The sequence below is a fragment of the Cynocephalus volans genome, chromosome 3 (assembly GCF_027409185.1).
Source record: "Cynocephalus volans isolate mCynVol1 chromosome 3, mCynVol1.pri, whole genome shotgun sequence".
Lineage (NCBI taxonomy): Eukaryota > Metazoa > Chordata > Mammalia > Dermoptera > Cynocephalidae > Cynocephalus > Cynocephalus volans.
The window spans coordinates 68,353,272-68,373,405 of record NC_084462.1 but is presented as its reverse complement, the minus strand read 5'-3'; the positions used below and the strand labels follow the sequence as shown (position 1 = coordinate 68,373,405).

Here is a 20,134-nt window from a genome sequence, read left to right as displayed (position 1 = left end):
TGAGTTTATAATTTCAACTGCATTTTTTATTTTTAGAATTACCATTTGATTCTTTAAATATATATATATTTAAATACATATTTCAGCTTTTTGGTGAACTTCATCTTTTTAAAAAAAATTTTAATTGGTGCAATGTAATTTTAGGTATTTACGGGGTATGATTTGGTGTTTCAATACATATATGTTGTATAATGATCACATCAGGGTATTTAGCATATCCAACCCCTCACGCACTTATCATTTTTTTTTTTCATGGTGAGAACATTCAAAAGCCTCTTTTCTAGCTATTTGGTAATATACAATAACTTACTATTAACCATCATCACCCTACTGTACAACAGAACACGCCTATCTAACCGTAACTTTGTACCTGTTAGTTACCCCTAAGCTCTCCCCATCATCCCCACCTCCCTCCTCTCCCCAGTCTCCCACTGTTACATTCTCTGTATCTATGATATCAACTTCCTCTCACTTTTATTTATTTTTTTAAAATTCCACATACGAGTAAGATCATGCGGTATTTGTCTCCATCTTTTTATTTATTGCTTAAATATATTAATTAAATATTTTTTAAAGTATGGATGTGGTAATTCAATATGGGTTATCTATAAGGTCTACTGATAATTGCCTACTCATTTTTCTCTTAGCCTCACTTATTTATGTCTGATATTATATATGAAAAAATTGTAAAGGCTCTGGAAGATCTTATCTCTCTTTAGAGAGGTTTCACCCTATCCTTTTTGGTGGGTGACTAGAATAAGAAACAGATCACTTTAATCCAATCAAGGACTGCCTCAAAGCTAGTTTGCAGTTTTTGTTAAGCTCATTCTATCAATGGTTCACCCTCATTCCTAGGTTAAAGTTCTTCAGAGGTCTCATTGAGAGTCTAGGACCCTATTGACTAGGGTCCTCTCTTCAATGGTGGATACTCAATTTCAATTTTTCTCTTGTTAGCACTGTGAAATCGCAGAAAACTCTAATCTTCAATTCTGATTAGCTTCTGAGCCTTTTGCCCTGTACAGTTTAAGAATGCAAAAAATGCCTTTAAGGCAAAGTCTCTGAATTTCAGGCTCACTTCTCTATATGACTGAATCATGGTCCCTCAAGTCCCAGCAGTCCTAAACTCCAATTTTATTTTCATAGTCTTATTAGATTGCTAAAAGCTCTGCTGGCTTCTCTGACTCTTAAATATGGCCCTCTGCCCAGAATATCCATTTCTTATCCTACAGCAAAAACTGAAAATTTCCCACTGGGAGGAAAGCGTCACACATACAGATTCACCACTCTGTATTCTCTTCTCTCTAGGATCTAATCCCCTAAAAGTCCAATTTGCCTGAACAGCTCCCTGATGCTTGCCAACAGACATTTTTAGTATTGGTCTGCCACAGCCACTCCATCTTAACTGGAAACAAATGGCTCATTTTACTGTATTTTAAGTCCTGAATTTAATGTTTCTTTATAGTATGCCATGATTTGTCTACCAATTTGGAACAGATGCAAATTCAATACATGGGCTGTAAACAACACGCACAAGTTTATATAATAGTTCAGATTTGCACAGTATTATAACAATTGTCAGAATGTGAATAATAAGTAAGAAAATGTTGTGATTATACATCAATAAAAAGCCTGAAATTTCTCAAAAATGGTTGCTTCCTTGAAGCAGAGGTATCAAAGAGTACATGTTCAGTTTTCTGTTTATCCAAGAAGAAATATGTGAAAAGATGAACTATGCTGGTGAATTTTGGTGTTCATGTTTAAGTTTTTTCATCTTTAATTGTAGCCACTACCTTAAGGACAATTCCTAGGAAGACCTGAGTTTAAGGAAGTAGAAAACCTTTAAAAGCAGTGTTTTTCAAATTATGGCTTGTGAAATCAATTTAGTAGCTCATATAGTAAAGGTAAAATAGTTCCATGGAAACTCAGGTATATACACACATTCCCCCTATATGTGCATGTTGAATCATGACATAAAACTTATTTCTTACTGTGATTTGTGGTTGAAAAGTTTGAAAACCACTGCTCTACAAAACCATCAAAGAGGTCTTGATTTCTTTCCATAAGGCACAAAAGACCAGCAGATCTGTTATTTATTATTGATAAGTGATACTTCTTACCTTTTTAGAGCATTTGGCTGTGGTTTTCAGACAGCACTTCTTATGGCAAGCATATTTGCATACTGAAAAACAGGTTAAGAACGCATTTTTAGATGCTTGCTCATCAATGATAAGAACTTATCAAGTTTACAACACTATTTTAGACCTAAGTTTTTTCTTTAAATCTGAGACTGCTATAATATCATATATGTAATTTGTACTATGTTACAACTAAAAAGGATTTTAACCCATTCTATTGGGGAAAATGAAGTTAAGTAACATGCCTACAATTTCTAGCCACTGCCAATAAAAAAGGTTTTATTCTTTCAAGATTGCCTATCCTGCCCTTATACCACAACCCCTACTCCAAAACTTCAGTGGGATATTTGTCTATCTTTGTGGTTTAGTTCACAAATTAGTACTCAAGTTTCTGCACATAAATACTGTACAATGTGCTAAAATCACAGAAATATCTATTAAGAATCATTCCTATGGGTCAGGAAGACCCTTACTGAAATGAAAACAAAGTGGGTAGTACATTAAGATATAAGAAAGGCATTATTCATTATCTCTGAAGGTCCAGAAGAGAGCTCTGGGGAACCAGTACATAGAGAATATCAGCTGTGATTGAGAAGATGAAATAAAGAAAAGGTTCAGAGCAAAAATAATTTCTTGGAGTAGTAGATAACAGGGTGACTGGGAGGCGGATGAGTCAGAAGAGACACATTAAGAGAAGAATAATGAAGGAGTGGGCCAATTAGCTCAGTTGATTAGAGTGTGGCCTTGTAGTAAAGGGTTCACTTCCCCATACCAGCCAGCCACCAAAAAAAAAAGTAGAAAAAGAGGAGGATACTGAGAATTCAGTTGGCTTATGTCATTTTGCTATACCAACTCCTGTATATCAACACCTGAATGTCCTTTCTTCTGCTTCTAATGTAAAACTAGTGGCATTTTCCAGGCCAACATCAAATAGGGAAAGGGAAAGTCATGTTATCATATCATTGTACTGGTAACATCACCAGGATGATGTTACAAAGAAAGTTAGTCAATTCTATTAAGAAATTAAACCAGTCATAAAAGAACAAATTTTTTAAACTTTCAACTTCGAGTCACAGAAGACATTACTTCAAACCCACAAGAATCAGACTAACAAAACAGTCAAGTACACTTCAAACTACTTCTTACTTTTACTGTCATAATTTTTCAGACTACTGATGATAAAACAAAAGAGAAACTGTTGTTGAACCACAGAACAAGTGAACATATCCAGGAGTAGTAGTGATTCTGCTATGGTGAACATGACTTTTATCTCTGTTGTCATACTGGACCAGTTCTTCCTAAGATCTCCTTCATTTAATTCTGGCACATTAGTAAAAGCAAAGCCTCAAAGACTTACTGACAGCACCAAAATAAGTGTATAAAATAAGGTGCAGAGAAGCTACAGGTCTAGTGTAAGCCAGACCAAGTTGATTTACAAAGGCTCTCTACTCACATTTTAGGATTTATATGATCTGTTGAAAGGATTACAGTAGAAAAAGTACCTTTTTGGTTATACTCTAAGAATCTGTTAATTCATCTCTCCATCCACCTATAGGCCCATCTACCCAGCAAATATTTATTAAAATTTACTATGTGCCAGAACTGTTCTAGGTATTGGTGACACAAAAGAGATAAGTTTCCTGACCTTATAGAGCATGTACGCTAGTGGGGATAGACTGACAAACAAGAAAACAAATAGATACTCAAATATATAATTTTGGAAGGTGGTTAAGTGCTATAAAGACAATTAAATCTGAGCAGAGGGATAGAGAATTTTGGGATAGGGTAGCATTTTTAGAAAGGAGAGTAAGAAAAGAGCTCTAAGGAGATTACATGTGAGTGGAGACATGAATTAACTGAAAAATTAAGTCATCTGGGAGAAGAGCATTTCAGATAGAGTAAGCTGCAAGTACAAGGCTCTCAGTGGCCCAATAACACCAAAGTATCTGATCTGGATACAGAGAGTGGGTGAAGGAGAATATAGTGAGACATTAGGCTAAAGAATTAGACAGCATGAATAACTCCTTTGTATTGAAGATGATATAAGAAACAGAAATGTCTGGTGGTTTAAAAAAAATTCCTTAAAAGACCTCTCATACTTACGTTTGCAAACAGAGGCCCGGTCCATTATCCATATCAAAGAAGAACAGTATTCACAGTATGTAGGAATGCTATATTGGGTGGCCTTAAATATGTGACCATTGTGCTCTTCCACCTGAATAACAAAATGTAGGTGTTTATATTAAAGCCAATACAGTAAATGCTGCCCTAACGTGGCCAGCCAATGGGAAATCCTTCAATCCCTTATTAAGTCTTCCTTAGGTACTTACTCCAGGAGAGAAATTATGATTGTCTGAGAAATATGGTCCCTGCTTTCAAAAAGCTAACAATCTGGATAAACATGGTCAACTTACAAAAAACAGAAAGCCATAGAAGAAACATGTATCAGCTATCTTATGTGACTCTGAATCAACATGTTAAATTAAAAGCAGTTCTTAAATTCTTCTTTTCTCTTTTTTTTGGCAGCTGGCTGGTATGGGGATCCAAACCCTAATCAACTGAGCTAACTAGCCAGCCTCAAATTTATTTTCTTTAAACCTCAGGAGCCTTTTTACACTCCTCAAAATTACTGATAACCTCAAAGAGCTTCTGTTTGCTTGAGTTATTCCTATTGATATTTACTATACTAGCATTTAAACAAAAAATTTAAAGTACTTATTCATTAATTCACTTAAAATTAACAATAAATGTACTATACATTTTAATAAAAACAACTATATCTTTAAAACAAAAAAATTAGTGACAAAAGGGATACTGCTTTACATTTTTGTAATCTCTTTAATGTCTGGCTTAATAAAAGACACCTGGATTCTTACACCCACTTCTGCACTAACTGCTGCAGTATGCAATTTAGTTTGAAACATATAAAGAAAATCCAGATTCCTACAGATATGTCCTTTCAGATAACGATACTACACAAAAACTCTAGAAATGGTAACTTAAAGGTTAATTAAAACATGAAATAAAATATCATACCAATGAACTCTTCATGCTCTGTGATATTAAAATCTATTGTTGTAGACTTCATTAAAATTTAAAACTCTAACTTTCAAAGATACCATTAAGAAAAAAGCCACAGAAGTGTAGAAAATATTTACAAGTTATACTGTTGATAAAGGATTTCTATCCAGAATACATAAAGAAATGCTACAACCCAATATTAAGACTCAAAACTTGGCAAAATATTGAATAGACAGCTCAGTAAAGAAGTACAAATGGCCAATAGACACATGAAAAGATGTTCAACATCATTAGTCACCAAAGAAATGCAAATTAAAACCACAGTGAGATACCACTTCATACCCACTAGAATGACTATAATGAAAAAGATAGAGAGTAACAAGTATGAATATCCCAGTATGAATATGGATAGACTGGAACCCTCAGACAATGCAGATAGAATTGTAAAATGGTGCAGTCACATGGAAAAAAGTTTGGCAGTTTCTGAAAATTTTAAACACAGAGTTACCATATGACCCAGAAATTCTACTCTCAGGTTTATACCCGAGAGAAATGAAAAAAAGATGTCTACAAAAAAACCTGTACACAAATGTTCATGGCAGCATTATTCATAACAGTCAAAAATACAAAAAAACCCAAATGTCTATCAACTGATGAAAGAATAAATAAAATGTGGTATATCCATGCAGTGGAATTCTATTCAGCACTAAAAAAGACTGAATTACTGATAAACACAACATGGATGAACCTCAAAAGCATTATGATAAGAAGCTGTAGTGTACTGAATGTCCCTCCAAAGTCACCGAAGCTTGAATTATGTCCCGAAAGTTCATATATTAGAAGCTTAATTCCCACTATAACTCTTGAGGGTGGGAAATCCTATTATGGTAATTGAAAGAAGGGGCCTTGAAGAGGTGATTAGATTGCAGGGCCATGGCGTAATGAATGGATTAAAAATGGCGGTCATAGGTATGGTTGGAGGGTTTTTAAAAAGAGAGTGAAAGAGAATGTTAGTCTCTTTTTCTCTCTCTGCTTCCATCATCTTGCAATGTGAGAACTCTGGGTCACTGCTGCCACCACCAGATGTGTTCCTTGAACTTCGGACTTCCGAGCCTCCGAAACTGTAAGCAATAAATTTTGTTTCCTTTATAAAATACCCAGTTCTGTATATTTTGTTATAAGCCACAGAAATGGACTAATACAGAAGCCATATACGAACACCACACATTATGATTCCATTTACATGAAAAGACCAGATAAGGCAAAACTATAGAAACAGAAAGTAGATTAGTAGTGCCTGAAACTGGTAAAGGGCTGTAACTGCAAATTGGCACACAAAAAAAATCCACATGGGGTGATGCAAATATTCTAAAATTGGATTGAGGTGATGGGAAAACTGTGTAAATTTACTACAATCATTGAATTGTACACTTAAAAGAGATAAATTACGTGGCAAGTAAAGTTACCTCAACAAAACCCACTGGTCTATTTTGCACTTTGAACGGACATTTTACCTATACATGCTTTTATAGTATTACACATTGGTCATTTGGAAAATACTGGTTCACTGAATTGTACAGTTCTTCCAGATACTGACATTTAATTATGTACCATCAAAAAGTCATATTCCTTAATATTACCACTGATCTCATCAGAAAACTTTACTGGGAAAGTGCCACACACGGTGGCAGATACAGGTTTTCCAAAATTTGAATGCTCAAATTTTACCACTGTTAACAAATATTGTCAGTTGTTCTTAAAATGGCAGGGTCACTTTGTTTATTTTCAGGAAACGCCTGCCAAATAACTATCTGAATAACGAGTGTAAGTAAAAATGGTAATCTATGAAAGAAGTAGCTAAAAATACATTGACACAAAAACTTGTACACAAATTTTCATGGCAGCATTACTCATAACAGACAAAAAGTGGAAACAACTCAAATGTCCTTCAGCTGATAAATGGAAACATAAAATGTGGTTTATCTACACAATGAAATATTATTTGGGCATAAAAAGGAATTAAGTGCTGATACATGCTGCAACATGGATGAACCTTGAAAACATTATGCTAAATGAAAGAAGGCAGACACAAAAGGCCACATATTATATGATTTTCTAGCAATATGAAATGTCCAGAACAGGCAAATCGATAGAGACAAAAAGTAGATTAGTGGTAGTAAAGGGGCTGGGGAAAGAGAATGGGAGTGATTGCTTAACAGATTTGGAGTTTCTTTTTGGGGTGATAAGATATTCTGGAATTACACAGTGGTGATGGTTGCTCAACATAGTGAATATACTGAAACCTACTAAATTATATACTTTGAATGGTGAAAATGGTGAATTTTATATGAATTTTATCTCGATTTTAAAAAAGGCTACAGCAGCTTGCAATTTTAACCACTTATATTATATAAATTTTATCTCAGTTTTTAAAAAGGCTACAGCAGCTTGCAATTCAATTGTACAAGTAATTTTTTCAGACAACCATGTAGCTATTGTATCCTTCGCATTTTACCACACAGAATATTAAGATGTGAATTCAAGAATCAAAATGTAACAAAATTAATCAGTTTTACTACTTCATCAAGGACTTTCTTAAGTGAAACTACCTTTTTTTTTAAAAACTGTGAGTGTGTGACAGTGAAGATTATGATGCCTACTAACAAAGTTTGGAGACACTGCCTTGATTCATTCTAAGCTGTCAGCAGTTTTACCCATGATTGCTTTTGTGTAAACTCAATGAAAAAGTAAAATAATGTCTTACTATTATGAAAATAGTTTTGGTCTTGCAAAACCCCTGAAAGTGCCCCCAGAAACCCCAGGAGATCACACTTTGAACCACTAAAGAGTTTATATATGTCTAGAAAAATTATGGAAGGATATATATTATACTATTAACTATCACGATTATCTATGCTTATATAAAATATTCAGTAATAAATATAAGAAGAAATTTTTAAAAACCCTTGTATATGAAGAACTTTAAAACCCTCTTAAAGGACACAAAAATAGACTTAAACAGATGAAAAGATTCAAAATAATAAAGATGTTAGTTTTCTCTATGTTAATTTATAAATATAAGTAAATCTAAATATAAGTACTAATAGATCTTCTTTCCCCTCAAACTAGACAATCAGATTCAAAGTTCATTTGGAAAAATAAGTAATAATCAGAAAATCTTGGGGGGTGGGGGGAACAATTTGGGAGGACTTAGCCCTGTCAATTATTAAACATAATAAAAGTTCAATTGCTAAAATAATTGAAAATGGCTCATGGATATTCAGATCAACCAATATAACAGAATAAAAAGATCCAAGCATAAAGTGGGAAATTAGAATGTAAAAAGGAAGAATTTGGTACATAAAAAAGGTGACCATCTCAAAGGAGATGGGTAAAGACTGACTTTTAAGTAAATGATGTTGGTAACCACTGATAACAGGTAAAGTCTCAAAATTCAGAAGTTACAAAAGAAATGATTGGTAAATTTAATTTCATAAAAATAAAAATCTTCTTCATGCCAAATAACATCAAAAGCAAAGTGAAAATACAACTGACAAACTGTGAAAACATTCACAGTTTGCAATTTATATCACAAAGGATAATTTCTCTCATATACAGCATTACTAGAAATTGAAAAGACCCAAAACAATAGAAAAATGGGTGAAGAACATAAACATACACGCCACCAAAAAAAAAAAAAGCAAATGGTACTTATCCATAAGAAGAGATACTCAATCTCGTTGATAATGAGAGAAAAGCAAATTCAAACTACATGGAGATAAAATACTTCTCATTTATCAGACTGGCAAAAATCTCAATATTTAACAACCCACTATGATGTGGCTGTCAGACACTTTCATCTGCATAATCCAAAATAAACTCTTAAATTGAGTTGATTAACAACCTCAATTCCATCTGCAAAGTCCCTTCACAGAAGTACCTAGATTAGCATGTCAGTGAATAACCAGGTGACAGGAATCTTGGGGGAACTTCTTTAGAATTCTACCTATCACAGATACAGAAGGACCTCCTAAATATACTGTTGAATGGTAAAAGCAAGGCACAAAAGAGTATTACGCTGTTATTATATAATATGCTATGTTTTGTGTAAGAAATGATAGAAAATAAACATATATAATCACGTTGCTTATATTAGATAAAGAAACACTGCAAAGTTAAATAAGAAACTAAGAAATTTACCTCTAGAGGACAAAGGGGGTGGGAGTTAGACTTCTCAGTATATATACTTTTTAAAAAGTTTGAATGAAAAAAAATTAGGAAAAAATATACATTAAAAAGAAATTGTTTATATCTGTGTGGACTCAGGAATTCTTATTTTAGTCAACAATTGATTATAATCTTTTACTCTTATTTATTTTGATGCTCAAATTGTCACAAATTTGGCCAGTGATTCATCCTTTGAGCTAAATAAATAAGAAGGAAATGTTCGTCTTTACAGAAAAAATTCAACTAATGAATGTAGACTGAGTGATGAAATTTTTAAACTGATAAGAACAGATACTACACTTGATCTTAGCCAAAAGGCCGAGAAGCGATGAGTGATGAAATTTTTTATAATCACTTTTTAGCAACCATCATAGCAATACTTGATTCGTCAAGAACCATCAAGAGATACCAAAACCAATGGGTAAGAGTTTAAGGAATAAGAGGATATTTATTTAAACAGTCTCAGGTATCTCCCCACAAGATACTAGTTAATTAGAAAGGAAAACAGTAGTAACTTCACTGGATTTTGTGAAACACCATTGCAGACATCAACTGTAATGGGACAAACAGACACCATGTATCTTCTGATATCACACATTTAAAAAACTCAGCATCATTTTCAAGATGGCGGCGGCTGCGGCGGCTGGCGCGGAGTAGCTCAGGTGGAAAAGGTGGCCACTGGGCCTCAGGCAGCCGGGAAACTCGTGGACCTTCCTCTGGCCATCTCTTAAGGGAGGACCACTGCTGCTGGCCGGTCGTCGGGGCTCAACGCCACTTTGCCCCCGGCAGGAGAGGCTGCCTCATTTACAGGCAACAGCTTTGAAGTGTGGAGCAGGAAAAGAACTGATTCTTAGCTGCAAAAGCGAGTCTTGAAACAGGGAACACGGCGCCAGGGCTGCGGTGGATGCAGCCAGGATCCCGGAGGCCGGGGCCGCGCTGAAGGCGGCCAGCTGCCCTATTCAGGATTCGAGGTTTCAGGCCGGCATTAAAGAAGATTCCTGGGAGCGCCCGAGCGGCGCCGCGACAGAACAGCCCCGAGGCGGCAGCGCCGAGAACACGGAAGGCAACAAACCAGAGACAGAGCGAGCGCCCGACCTGGCACAGCACTGTGAGTGATCCCTGGCACAGCTCTGTTCGGCGGGTGGATGCCCACGCGGCTCCCGCCTGCACCACCAGGCCACTCACTGCCCCGGTGCTGCCTCCATTTTCCCAGGTGCGGGCAGCTCTGCCCTGCTCGGCCATCACTGAGCCCATTTGCTTGGCCTGGCGCGGGGCTTTCCGGACCCTGCGGGCCGGCATCCTCTCCCACTCCCTCCGCGGTTCTCTGGCGGGGCTGGGGGTGTGGGGCGTCCCGGCCAGTGTTGGGAGGGCTAGGAAGTACGGGCGGGCCGACTGTCACTCCACCACACCCTGGACTCCAGCCCCGGTAAACTTCCTGCTACTGGGAGGCAGATACCATCTCTGCGACCACCAGTTTGGAAAAAAGCCTAACGAATTTCTGGTTGGGAATAGTGTGGTAGGAGAGTTCCCAGGTCCGCTTGAACCTGCCGGAGAGCAGGCTGCAGGTGGGCACTAGACTCGGTTTATACCGGGGGGACACAAAGGTGAACAAGACCCGAGAAAGATCTACACAGTGCTACAAAGGCACCCAGAGAGACCGGTCGTCTGTGCCTAGCAGAAAAACCTGGTAGACTTCCTGGGCGAGGCGGTGCTGAGCAGGGTCTTAAAGGCCCAGCTGATAGATGAAGGATGCAGAAGACACACCCCAGCCCAGCACAGTGTGCACAGAGGGGGGAGACGTGCGGCCAGGGAGGCGGAGACTCGACAGAAACCACACACCCGGTGGGGTCGCCACTGCACGATCTAACAGCCTGGGCCAGAGCACACGGAACGGGGAGAAGTCCTGTACAGAAAGTGAAAGCTCAACAGAGATCACACACCGTGTGGTACGTGATCCACCAGCCCAGCAGAGTACAAGCTGACCAGAAAGGTGGATCCCCGGAGAAGCCCAAGACCCGAGGCAACCACACACACAAGACACTAGAGGCCAACTGAGCAGTCACGGCGGGAGCCATACCAAATTGGCAACCACAGCAACATCCTAGTTAGTCATTAGTCTCAAACCGGTGGACTGTGAAACCCCCTGCCACAATGAATAAACACCAAAAAAAAGACACCAGAAATACAAAAAATCAAGAAAGTACACCACCAAAAGTTAATAAATCTCATACTCTAGATCCTATAGAACAAGAAGCCCTTGAAATAACTGACAAGGAATTTCGAGTGATAATTCTAAGGAAACTGAATGAGATACAAGAAAACTCAGCTAGACATCATGATGAAATGAGGAAAAGTATACAGGATCTGAAAGAGGAAATATACTAGGAAATCAATGTCCTGAAAAAAAATGTAGCAGAACTTGCCGAAGTGAAGAAGTTATTCAGCGAAATAAAAAACACAACGGAGAGTTTAACCAGCAGGCTTGTCGAAGTTGAAGAGAGAACCTCTGAACTTGAAGATGGGCTGTTTGAAATAACACAAGCAGACAAAAAGAAAGAAAAAAGAATCAAGGACATGGAAGAAAATCTGAGAGAGATATCAGACAACCTCAAGCGCTCAAATATCCAAGTCATGGGTATTCCAGAAGGGGAGGAAAATGGAGATTCCATTGAAAACATATTCAACAAAATAGTGGCAGAAAACTTCCCAGGTATAGGAAAAATCACAGATCTTCAGATCCAGGAAGCTCAACGATCTCCAAACGTATTCAACCCAAAAAGGCCTTCTCCAAGACATGTCATAGTCAAATTGGCAAAACTCAGAGACAAAGAGAGAATCTTAAAAGCTGCAAGAGAGAAGCGTCAAATCACCTATAAGGGAGCCCCAATCAGGTTAACATCAGACTTTTCATCACAAACCCTAAAAGCTAGAAAGGAATGGGATGATATTTTCAAAATACTAAAAGACAAAGATTGCCAGCCAAGAATACTCTACCCTGCAAGGCTATCCTTCCGAAATGAGGGGCAAATAGTATATTTCTCAGACAAACAAAAACTGCGGGAGTTCACTACCACACGACCACCCTTACAAGAAATCCTCAAGGGAGCACTGGGTTTGGTTCCTGAAAAATAACTACCACTGCCATAAAAACCTAAGAAAAATCTAAACCCGCTAGTACAATAAAAATGGCATTCATGAAGAGAAAACAAGCTAACAAAAACACTATCTACAACCTAAGGAACCAACAAACAAAGAAACCAAACAGTAAATCAGAAAGCAAGGAACAAAAGACACCTAAGACAACCAAACAACCAATAAAATGCTAGGAATAAATCAACACCTTTCAATAACAACTCTTAATGTTAAAGGCTTAAATTCCCCAATTAAAAGACACAGACTGGCTGACTGGATCAAAAAGCAGGACCCAACTATATGCTGCCTACAAGAGACCCACCTCACCCATAAAGATTCACACAGACTAAGAGTGAAAGGATGGAAAAAGATTTACCATGCAAACAGAAAAGAAAAACGAGCTGGAGTGGCTATTCTTATATCTGACAAAATAGACTTTAAACTAAAAACCATAAAAAGAGACAATGAGGGACACTACTTAATGATAAAAGGACTGATCCATCAAGAAGACATAACAATCATAAATATGTACGCACCCAATGTTGGAGCAGCCAGATTTATAAAACAAACTCTATTAGACCTAAAGAAGGAAATAGACACTAATACCATAATAGCAGGGGACCTGAACACTCCACTGTCAATATTAGACAGATCATCTAGGCAAAGAATCAGTAGAGAAACACAAGATCTAAACAAGACTCTAGACCAATTGGAATTGGCAGATATCTACAGAACATTCCACCCAACAACCTCAGAATATTCATTCTTCTCATCAGCACATGGATCATTCTCCAGGATAGATTCACATATTAGGTCACAAATCAAGTCTCAATAAATTCAAAAAAATTGGAATTATCCCATGTATCTTCTCAGACCACAATGGATTAAAACTAGAAATTAATAAAAAACAAAACTCTGGAAACTATACAAACACATGGAAATTAAACAGCATTCTACTTAATGACATATGGGTCCAAGAAAAAATCAAGCAGGAAATCAAAAAGTTTATTGAAACGAATGAAAACAATGATACATTATACCAAAACCTGTGGGATACTGCAAAAGCAGTATTGAGGGGAAAATTTATTGCATTAAATGCTCACTTCAGAAGAATAGAAAGATGGCAAGTGAACAACCTAACACTTCACCTTAAAGAACTAGAAAAACAAGAACAATCCAATCCTAAAGTTAGCAGATGGAAAGAAATCATTAAGATCAGAGCAGAACTGAATGAAATTGAAAACCAAAAAACAATTCAAAAGATCAACGAATCAAAAAGTTGGTTTTTCGAAAAGATAAATAAAATAGACAAACCATTAGCATGGCTAACAAAAAAAAGAAGAGAGAAGACTCAAATAACAAAAATTAGAAATGAAAAAGGCGATATTACAACTGATTCATCTGAAATACAAGCAATCATTCAAGACTACTATAAACAACTATACGCCAACAAATTTGAAAATCTGGAGGAAGTGGATAAATTTCTGGACACACACAAGCTCCCAAAACTGAACCGTGAAGACGTAGAAAATCTGAACAGACCAATAACAATAAAGGAGATTGAAGCTGTTATCAGAAGGCTCCCAACAAACAAAAGCCCAGGACCAGATGGATTCACAGCAGAATTTTACCAAACATTCAAACAGGAATTGACACCGATTCTTTACAAACTATTCCAAAAGATTGAAACGGACGCAAATCTCCCAAACTCATTCTATGAAGCAAACATCATCCTGATACCAAAACCAGGTAAAGATATAACCAAAAAAGAAAACTACAGGCCGATATCCTTGATGAATATAGATGCAAAAATCCTCACTAAAATACTAGCAAACAGAATACAGCAACACATACGAAAAATTATTCATCACGATCAAGTGGGATTCATCCCAGGGATGCAAGGTTGGTTCAACATACGCAAATCAATAAATGTGATACACCATATTAATAAACTCAAACACAAGGACCATATGATCATCTCTATAGATGCTGAAAAAGCATTTGATAAAGTTCAGCACTCATTCATGACAAAGACCCTCTATAAGTTAGGTATAGAGGGAAAGTATCTCAACATAATTAAAGCCATATATGCCAAACCTACAGCCAATATCATCCTGAATGGGGAAAAGCTGAAAGCTTTTTCTTTAAGAACAGGCACTAGACAAGGATGCCCACTCTCACCACTCCTATTCAACATAGTGTTGGAAGTACTAGCCAGAGCAATCAGAGAAGAGAAGTTAATAAAGGGCATCCAGATTGGAAAAGATGAAGTCAAACTGTCCCTGTTTGCAGATGACATGATCCTATATATCGAACAGCCTAAAACCTCTACAAAAAAACTGTTGGAATTGATAAATGATTTCAGCACAGTAGCAGGATACAAAATCAACACACAAAAATCAGTAGCATTTCTTTTCTCCAATAGTGAACATGCAGAAGGAGAAATCAAGAAAGCCTGCCCATTTACAATAGCCACCAAAAAAATAAAATACCTAGGAATTGAGTTAACCAAGGAGGTGAAAAATCTCTATTAATGAGAACTACAAACCACTGCTGAGAGAAATTAGAGAGGATACAAGAAGATGGAAAGATATTCCATGCTCTTGGATTGGAAGAATCAACATAGTGAAAATGTCCATACTACCCAAAGTGATATACAAATTCAATGCAATCTCCATCAAAATTCCAAAGACATTTTTCTCAGAAATGGAAAAAACTATTCAGACATTTATATGGAACAATAAAAGACCACGAATAGCCAAAGCAATGCTCAGCAAAAAAAATAAAGCTGGAGGCATAACACTACCTGACTTTAAGCTATACTACAAAGCTATAATAACCAAAACAGTATGGTACTGGCATAAAAACAGACACACTGACCAATGGAATAGAATAGAGAATCCAGAAATCAACCCACACACTTACTGCCATCTGATCTTTGTCAAAGGCACCAAGCCTATTCACTGGGGAAGGGACTGCCTCTTCAGCAAATGGTGCTGGGATAACTGGATATCCATATGCAGGAGAATGAAACTAGATCCATACCTCTCACCGTGTACTAAAATCAACTCAAAATGGATTAAGGATTTAAATATACACCCTGAGACAATAAAACTTCTTAAAGAAAACATAGGAGAAACACTTCAGGAAATAGGACTGGGCACAGACTTCATGAATACGACCCCAAAAGCACGGGCAACCAAAGGAAAAATAAACAAATGGGATTATATCAAACTAAAAAGCTTCTGCACAGCAAAAGAAACAATTAAAAGAGTTAAAAGACAACCAACAGAGTGGGAGAAAATATTTGCAAAATATACATCTGACAAAGGATTAATATCCTGAATATATAAGGAACTCAAACAACTTTACAAGAAGAAAACAAGCAACCCAATTAAAAAATGGGCAAAAGAGCTAAGTAGGCATTTCTCTAAGGAAGATATACAAATGGCCAACAGACATATGAAAAAATGCTCAACATCACTCAGCATCCGGGAAATGCAAATCAAAACCACATTGAGATACCATCTAACCCCAGTTAGGATGGCTAAAATCCAAAAGACTATGAACGATAAATGCTGGCGAGGCTGCGGAGAAAAAGGAACTCTCATACATTGTTGGTGGGACTGCAAAATGGTGCAGCCTCTATGGAAAATGGTATGGAGGTTCCTTAAACAATTGCAAATAGATCTACCATACGACCCAGCCATCCCACTGTTGGGAATATACCCAGAGGAATGGAAATCATCAAGTCGAAGGTATACCTGTTCCCCAATGTTCATCGCAGCACTCTTTACAATAGCCAAGAGTTGGAACCAGCCCAAATGCCCATCATCAGATGAGTGGATACGGAAAATGTGGTACATCTACACAATGGAATACTACTCAGCTATAAAAACGAATGAAATACTGCCATTTGCAACAACATGGATGGACCTTGAGAGAATTATATTAAGTGAAACAAGTCAGGCACAGAAAGAGAAATACCACATGTTCTCACTTATTGGAGGGAGCTAAAAATTAATATATAAATTCACACACACACACACAAACCGGGGGGGGGGGGGGAAGAAGATATAACAACCACAATTATTTGAAGTTGATACAACAAGCAAACAGAAAGGACATTGTTGGGGGGGAGTGGGGGAGGGAGAAGGGAGGGAGGTTTTAGTGATGGGGAGCAATAATCAGCTACAATGTATATCGAGAAAATAAAATTAAAAAAAAATAAAAATAAAAAAAAAGAAATTTTAATTCCATTTATCACCCTCAACTAATAAAAAGTAAAAAAAATAAAACAAATAAAAAAAATAAAATAAAATAAAAAACTCAGCATCTCTTCTGTGGTATTCGATGCCAAAATGTAAAACCTGCATCTAATCCTGAAGAAATATAAGACATACTCAAATTCAGAAACATTCTATAAAATAAGTGGCCCATGTTCTTCAATATTACAATGTCATAAAACCTAAAAAGAATGAGGAACTGTTGTAGATTAAAGGAGACTAAAAAGGCATGACAATTCAGTGCAACGAAGATCTTGTTGCAAAGGGCAATATGAGGACAAATGGTGAAATATAAATACGTCTGGAGTAAGGGATACAGGATTCATTGTACCTCACTTGAAACTTTTCTGGAATTCTGCAATTATGTCAAAATGAAAAGAAGGTGAAGGGAAGAGAGTGAAAGGGGAAGGGGAGGGGAGTGAAGGGGAGGGGAAGTGAAAATGAAACAAAAAGAGCTAGTCCAGGACCGTGAGAATATTATGGCTGCTAGAACAAGTTGGTGGAAAGTAGTGAAAAGTAAGGCTGAGCAGGAGTACAGGGTGGACCATGAAGCCCTTTCAAATCACTCATGCATTTACTCATTCAATCAAACATTTATACATGCTTACTATGTGTCAGGAACTGGAATAAGCACATGGTTATGGAAAATGCTAACTGCCTACCAATACCCATTCTTTCTTTCTCCCTTTCATATAGAACTCCCAAGCTCTTACCTGGGCACATGACTGTCTATTTAAACTTTACATTTCCCAGCTTCTTTTGTATCTATAAATTGCCCCATAAGTAGTTCTGGAAAATGAAATGTGAGCACAAGTGACCAGTGCCACTTCCAAGTCATGCTTGAAGTTATGAGCTCTCTTGCACTTTCCCTATTCCTGCTAGCTAAAATGAGAATCAAGAGATCGAGACCTAAAGCAGTGGTTTTGAAAGCATGCAATTAGGTTAGCAGGTGGTAAAAGTTCCAAAGCACAACAGAAGCACAAAGAAAGAAGTAACTGATATGGACTGAACTGTGTCCCCTAAGTTTTATGTATTAGAAGTTTGATCCCCACTGTGACTGTTTAGTGGGTGGAAAATCCTATTATGGTAATCGAAAGGTGGGTCCTTGAAGAGGTGATTAGATTGTGAAGACCATGCCTTTGTGAAGGGATTAATAAGGTGGTCAGGGGCATGGTTCTGAGGGCTTTAAAAGGAGAACATATAAGAGTCCCTCTCTCCCTCTCTCTGCTGCACCATTTCTGCTATGTGAGATCCCTTGGTCACTGTCACCACCACAAAGGCCTTCACCAGATGTGTTCCCTGGACTTTGGACTTCCTAGCCTCCAAATCTGTATGCAATAAATTTTGTTTTCTTATAAATTACCCAGTTCCAGGTATTTCGTCATAAGCAACAGAAATGGACTCAATGTTTCTACAGGAAAAAAGGTGTCACTGAGGAGGGAATGTTTAAGATGAATACATAGAATTGAGCAAAGACACACACAAAAAGGGTGTGTTTAGGTAATAGTAATTACTTCTATTTAAGCTGGGGAATATGCGAGAATAGCTTTTAAGAAATTTTAGAGTCATGTGTATAAAGAGGTATATATGTACATATATTTGATAAAATGAAAAGTAATTTAAGAGATTTGGTACTGGCATAAGAATAAACAGATCAATGAATAAAAACAGAAAATACAAAATTAAATCCAAATACATTTGGAATTGAGTATACTATGAAAACAGTATTTCAAACCAGTGCAAAAGAAACGTATCATTCAACAGTGCTCAGAAAATTGACATGCTATTAAAGAAGAATAGCACAATCCCTATCTTACTCTTGAGGCTAAAAGGAATTCCAGAATGATTAAAGATATTTGTAGGGGGGAAATGAAATTATAAATGTACTAGGAAAAGGCATGAGAAAAGTAAAAAAAAAAAAAAGAAAGAAAGAAAAGAAAAAAAAATTGTAATAATTACATAAACATTTTTCAAAGACAAAAACCCTAATAGCATTTAAAAAAAGACTGATAAATTAAAATTTCTGTGATAAATTAAAATTTCTGTAATAAATAAATCAACTATAAACAAAGTACCAAAGGAATTTTACTTGGAATATCCTGAATAAAGGGGAGGAATACACACACACACACACACACACACACACACACGCACACACGCACACACACACGCACACACACACATGCACACACATATACATAAATGCTTTTATAAGCACAGGGTATTTCTGAATCACCACCAAAAAAACTGATTACAGTAGTTATCTCTGGGAAGAAGGGCTGGGAAAGAAGTTTACTCCATAATGAATATCATTTAAAATTATATTAATATGACTTTTTCAATTGAAAAAAATAGTTAAAAATTTAAAAAGATTATTGCTGACAAAACAGAACCAGACCAAGCATGCCACTAATTCTGACTGTATCAAACCACATGGTAGGACAGTATTAGCAGTCATTTTTTTCTTAATAAATTAAGTAAATAATCAACTAACTGAATTAAAAAAAAATTCAACCCATGGTTCATTCATCCTAGTTTTCTACTATGGCCTTGTTCTATGATGCCTCAAATATTCCAAGATATTGACATCTCATCTCACAGATATCCTTCTAATTCTGAATTATAAAAACATTATTTTCCTCTACTGAACTCTAACATTAAAGTTGTTTTTCATTAAAAATAACTTTATTCTAAATGGATATAATGCATGCACCTGATCAAAAGGTATAATATGGAATACAATGAAAAATCAGACTTTCTCCTACCCAAACTGTCGTAGTTCCTCTTTATAGAAATAATCACTGCTATCAGTTTCTTGTATATACTCCCAGATGTTTTATATGTGTGTATACATATGTGTGTATGAGTAGAGATACATTTTTAAGTTTTAAAAAACTACACATACATATATATATGTAGTGTTTAGCTCCTTGTTCTCTTCACTTAAAACATCTTGGAAAATGGCCTCTTTTCCTTCAATGTTAAGCAGCATTCTATTACATGATGTATCTAATTTATTTAACCATTTCCCTATCTATTTAGGTTGTTATGCTATTACAAACTTCTCTCAATAAAGAGCCTTGTACATGTCACCATGTCAGTGTGAAAAAGTGTGATTGATATACCTAATGGATAAATTCCTAGGTATAGAACTGCTGGGTCAAATTTTTTTCTTTAAGGCTTTTTAAAGCTTTTAATACACCATTGCTAAAGTACATTCTCCAAGAAGGTTATATAAATTATACCCCATTTGCATACTGAAAAATCTATTTACTTATCCTTCTAAACTCCAGGTAATTAGTTGATTTTGAGCCTTGCTCATTAATGAAAAAA

The 20,134-nt window shown here is 36.5% G+C and overlaps 1 protein-coding gene and 1 pseudogene across 1 annotated transcript in view; both read right to left on the bottom strand.

The window, feature by feature from the left end:
- The window catches only part of MYO9A (myosin IXA), a 301,341-nt gene that overhangs the window by 49,670 nt on the left and 231,537 nt on the right, over positions 1-20,134 (bottom strand). The window contains exons 32-33 of the mRNA XM_063090574.1: positions 4,239-4,350; positions 2,118-2,179 (exon numbers count right to left, since the gene is read on the bottom strand). Coding sequence (XP_062946644.1) covers positions 2,118-2,179; positions 4,239-4,350 — 174 coding nt within the window. The remainder of the gene's footprint in view (positions 1-2,117; positions 2,180-4,238; positions 4,351-20,134) is intronic.
- On the bottom strand, positions 9,598-9,713 carry LOC134374493 (U2 spliceosomal RNA; annotated as a pseudogene).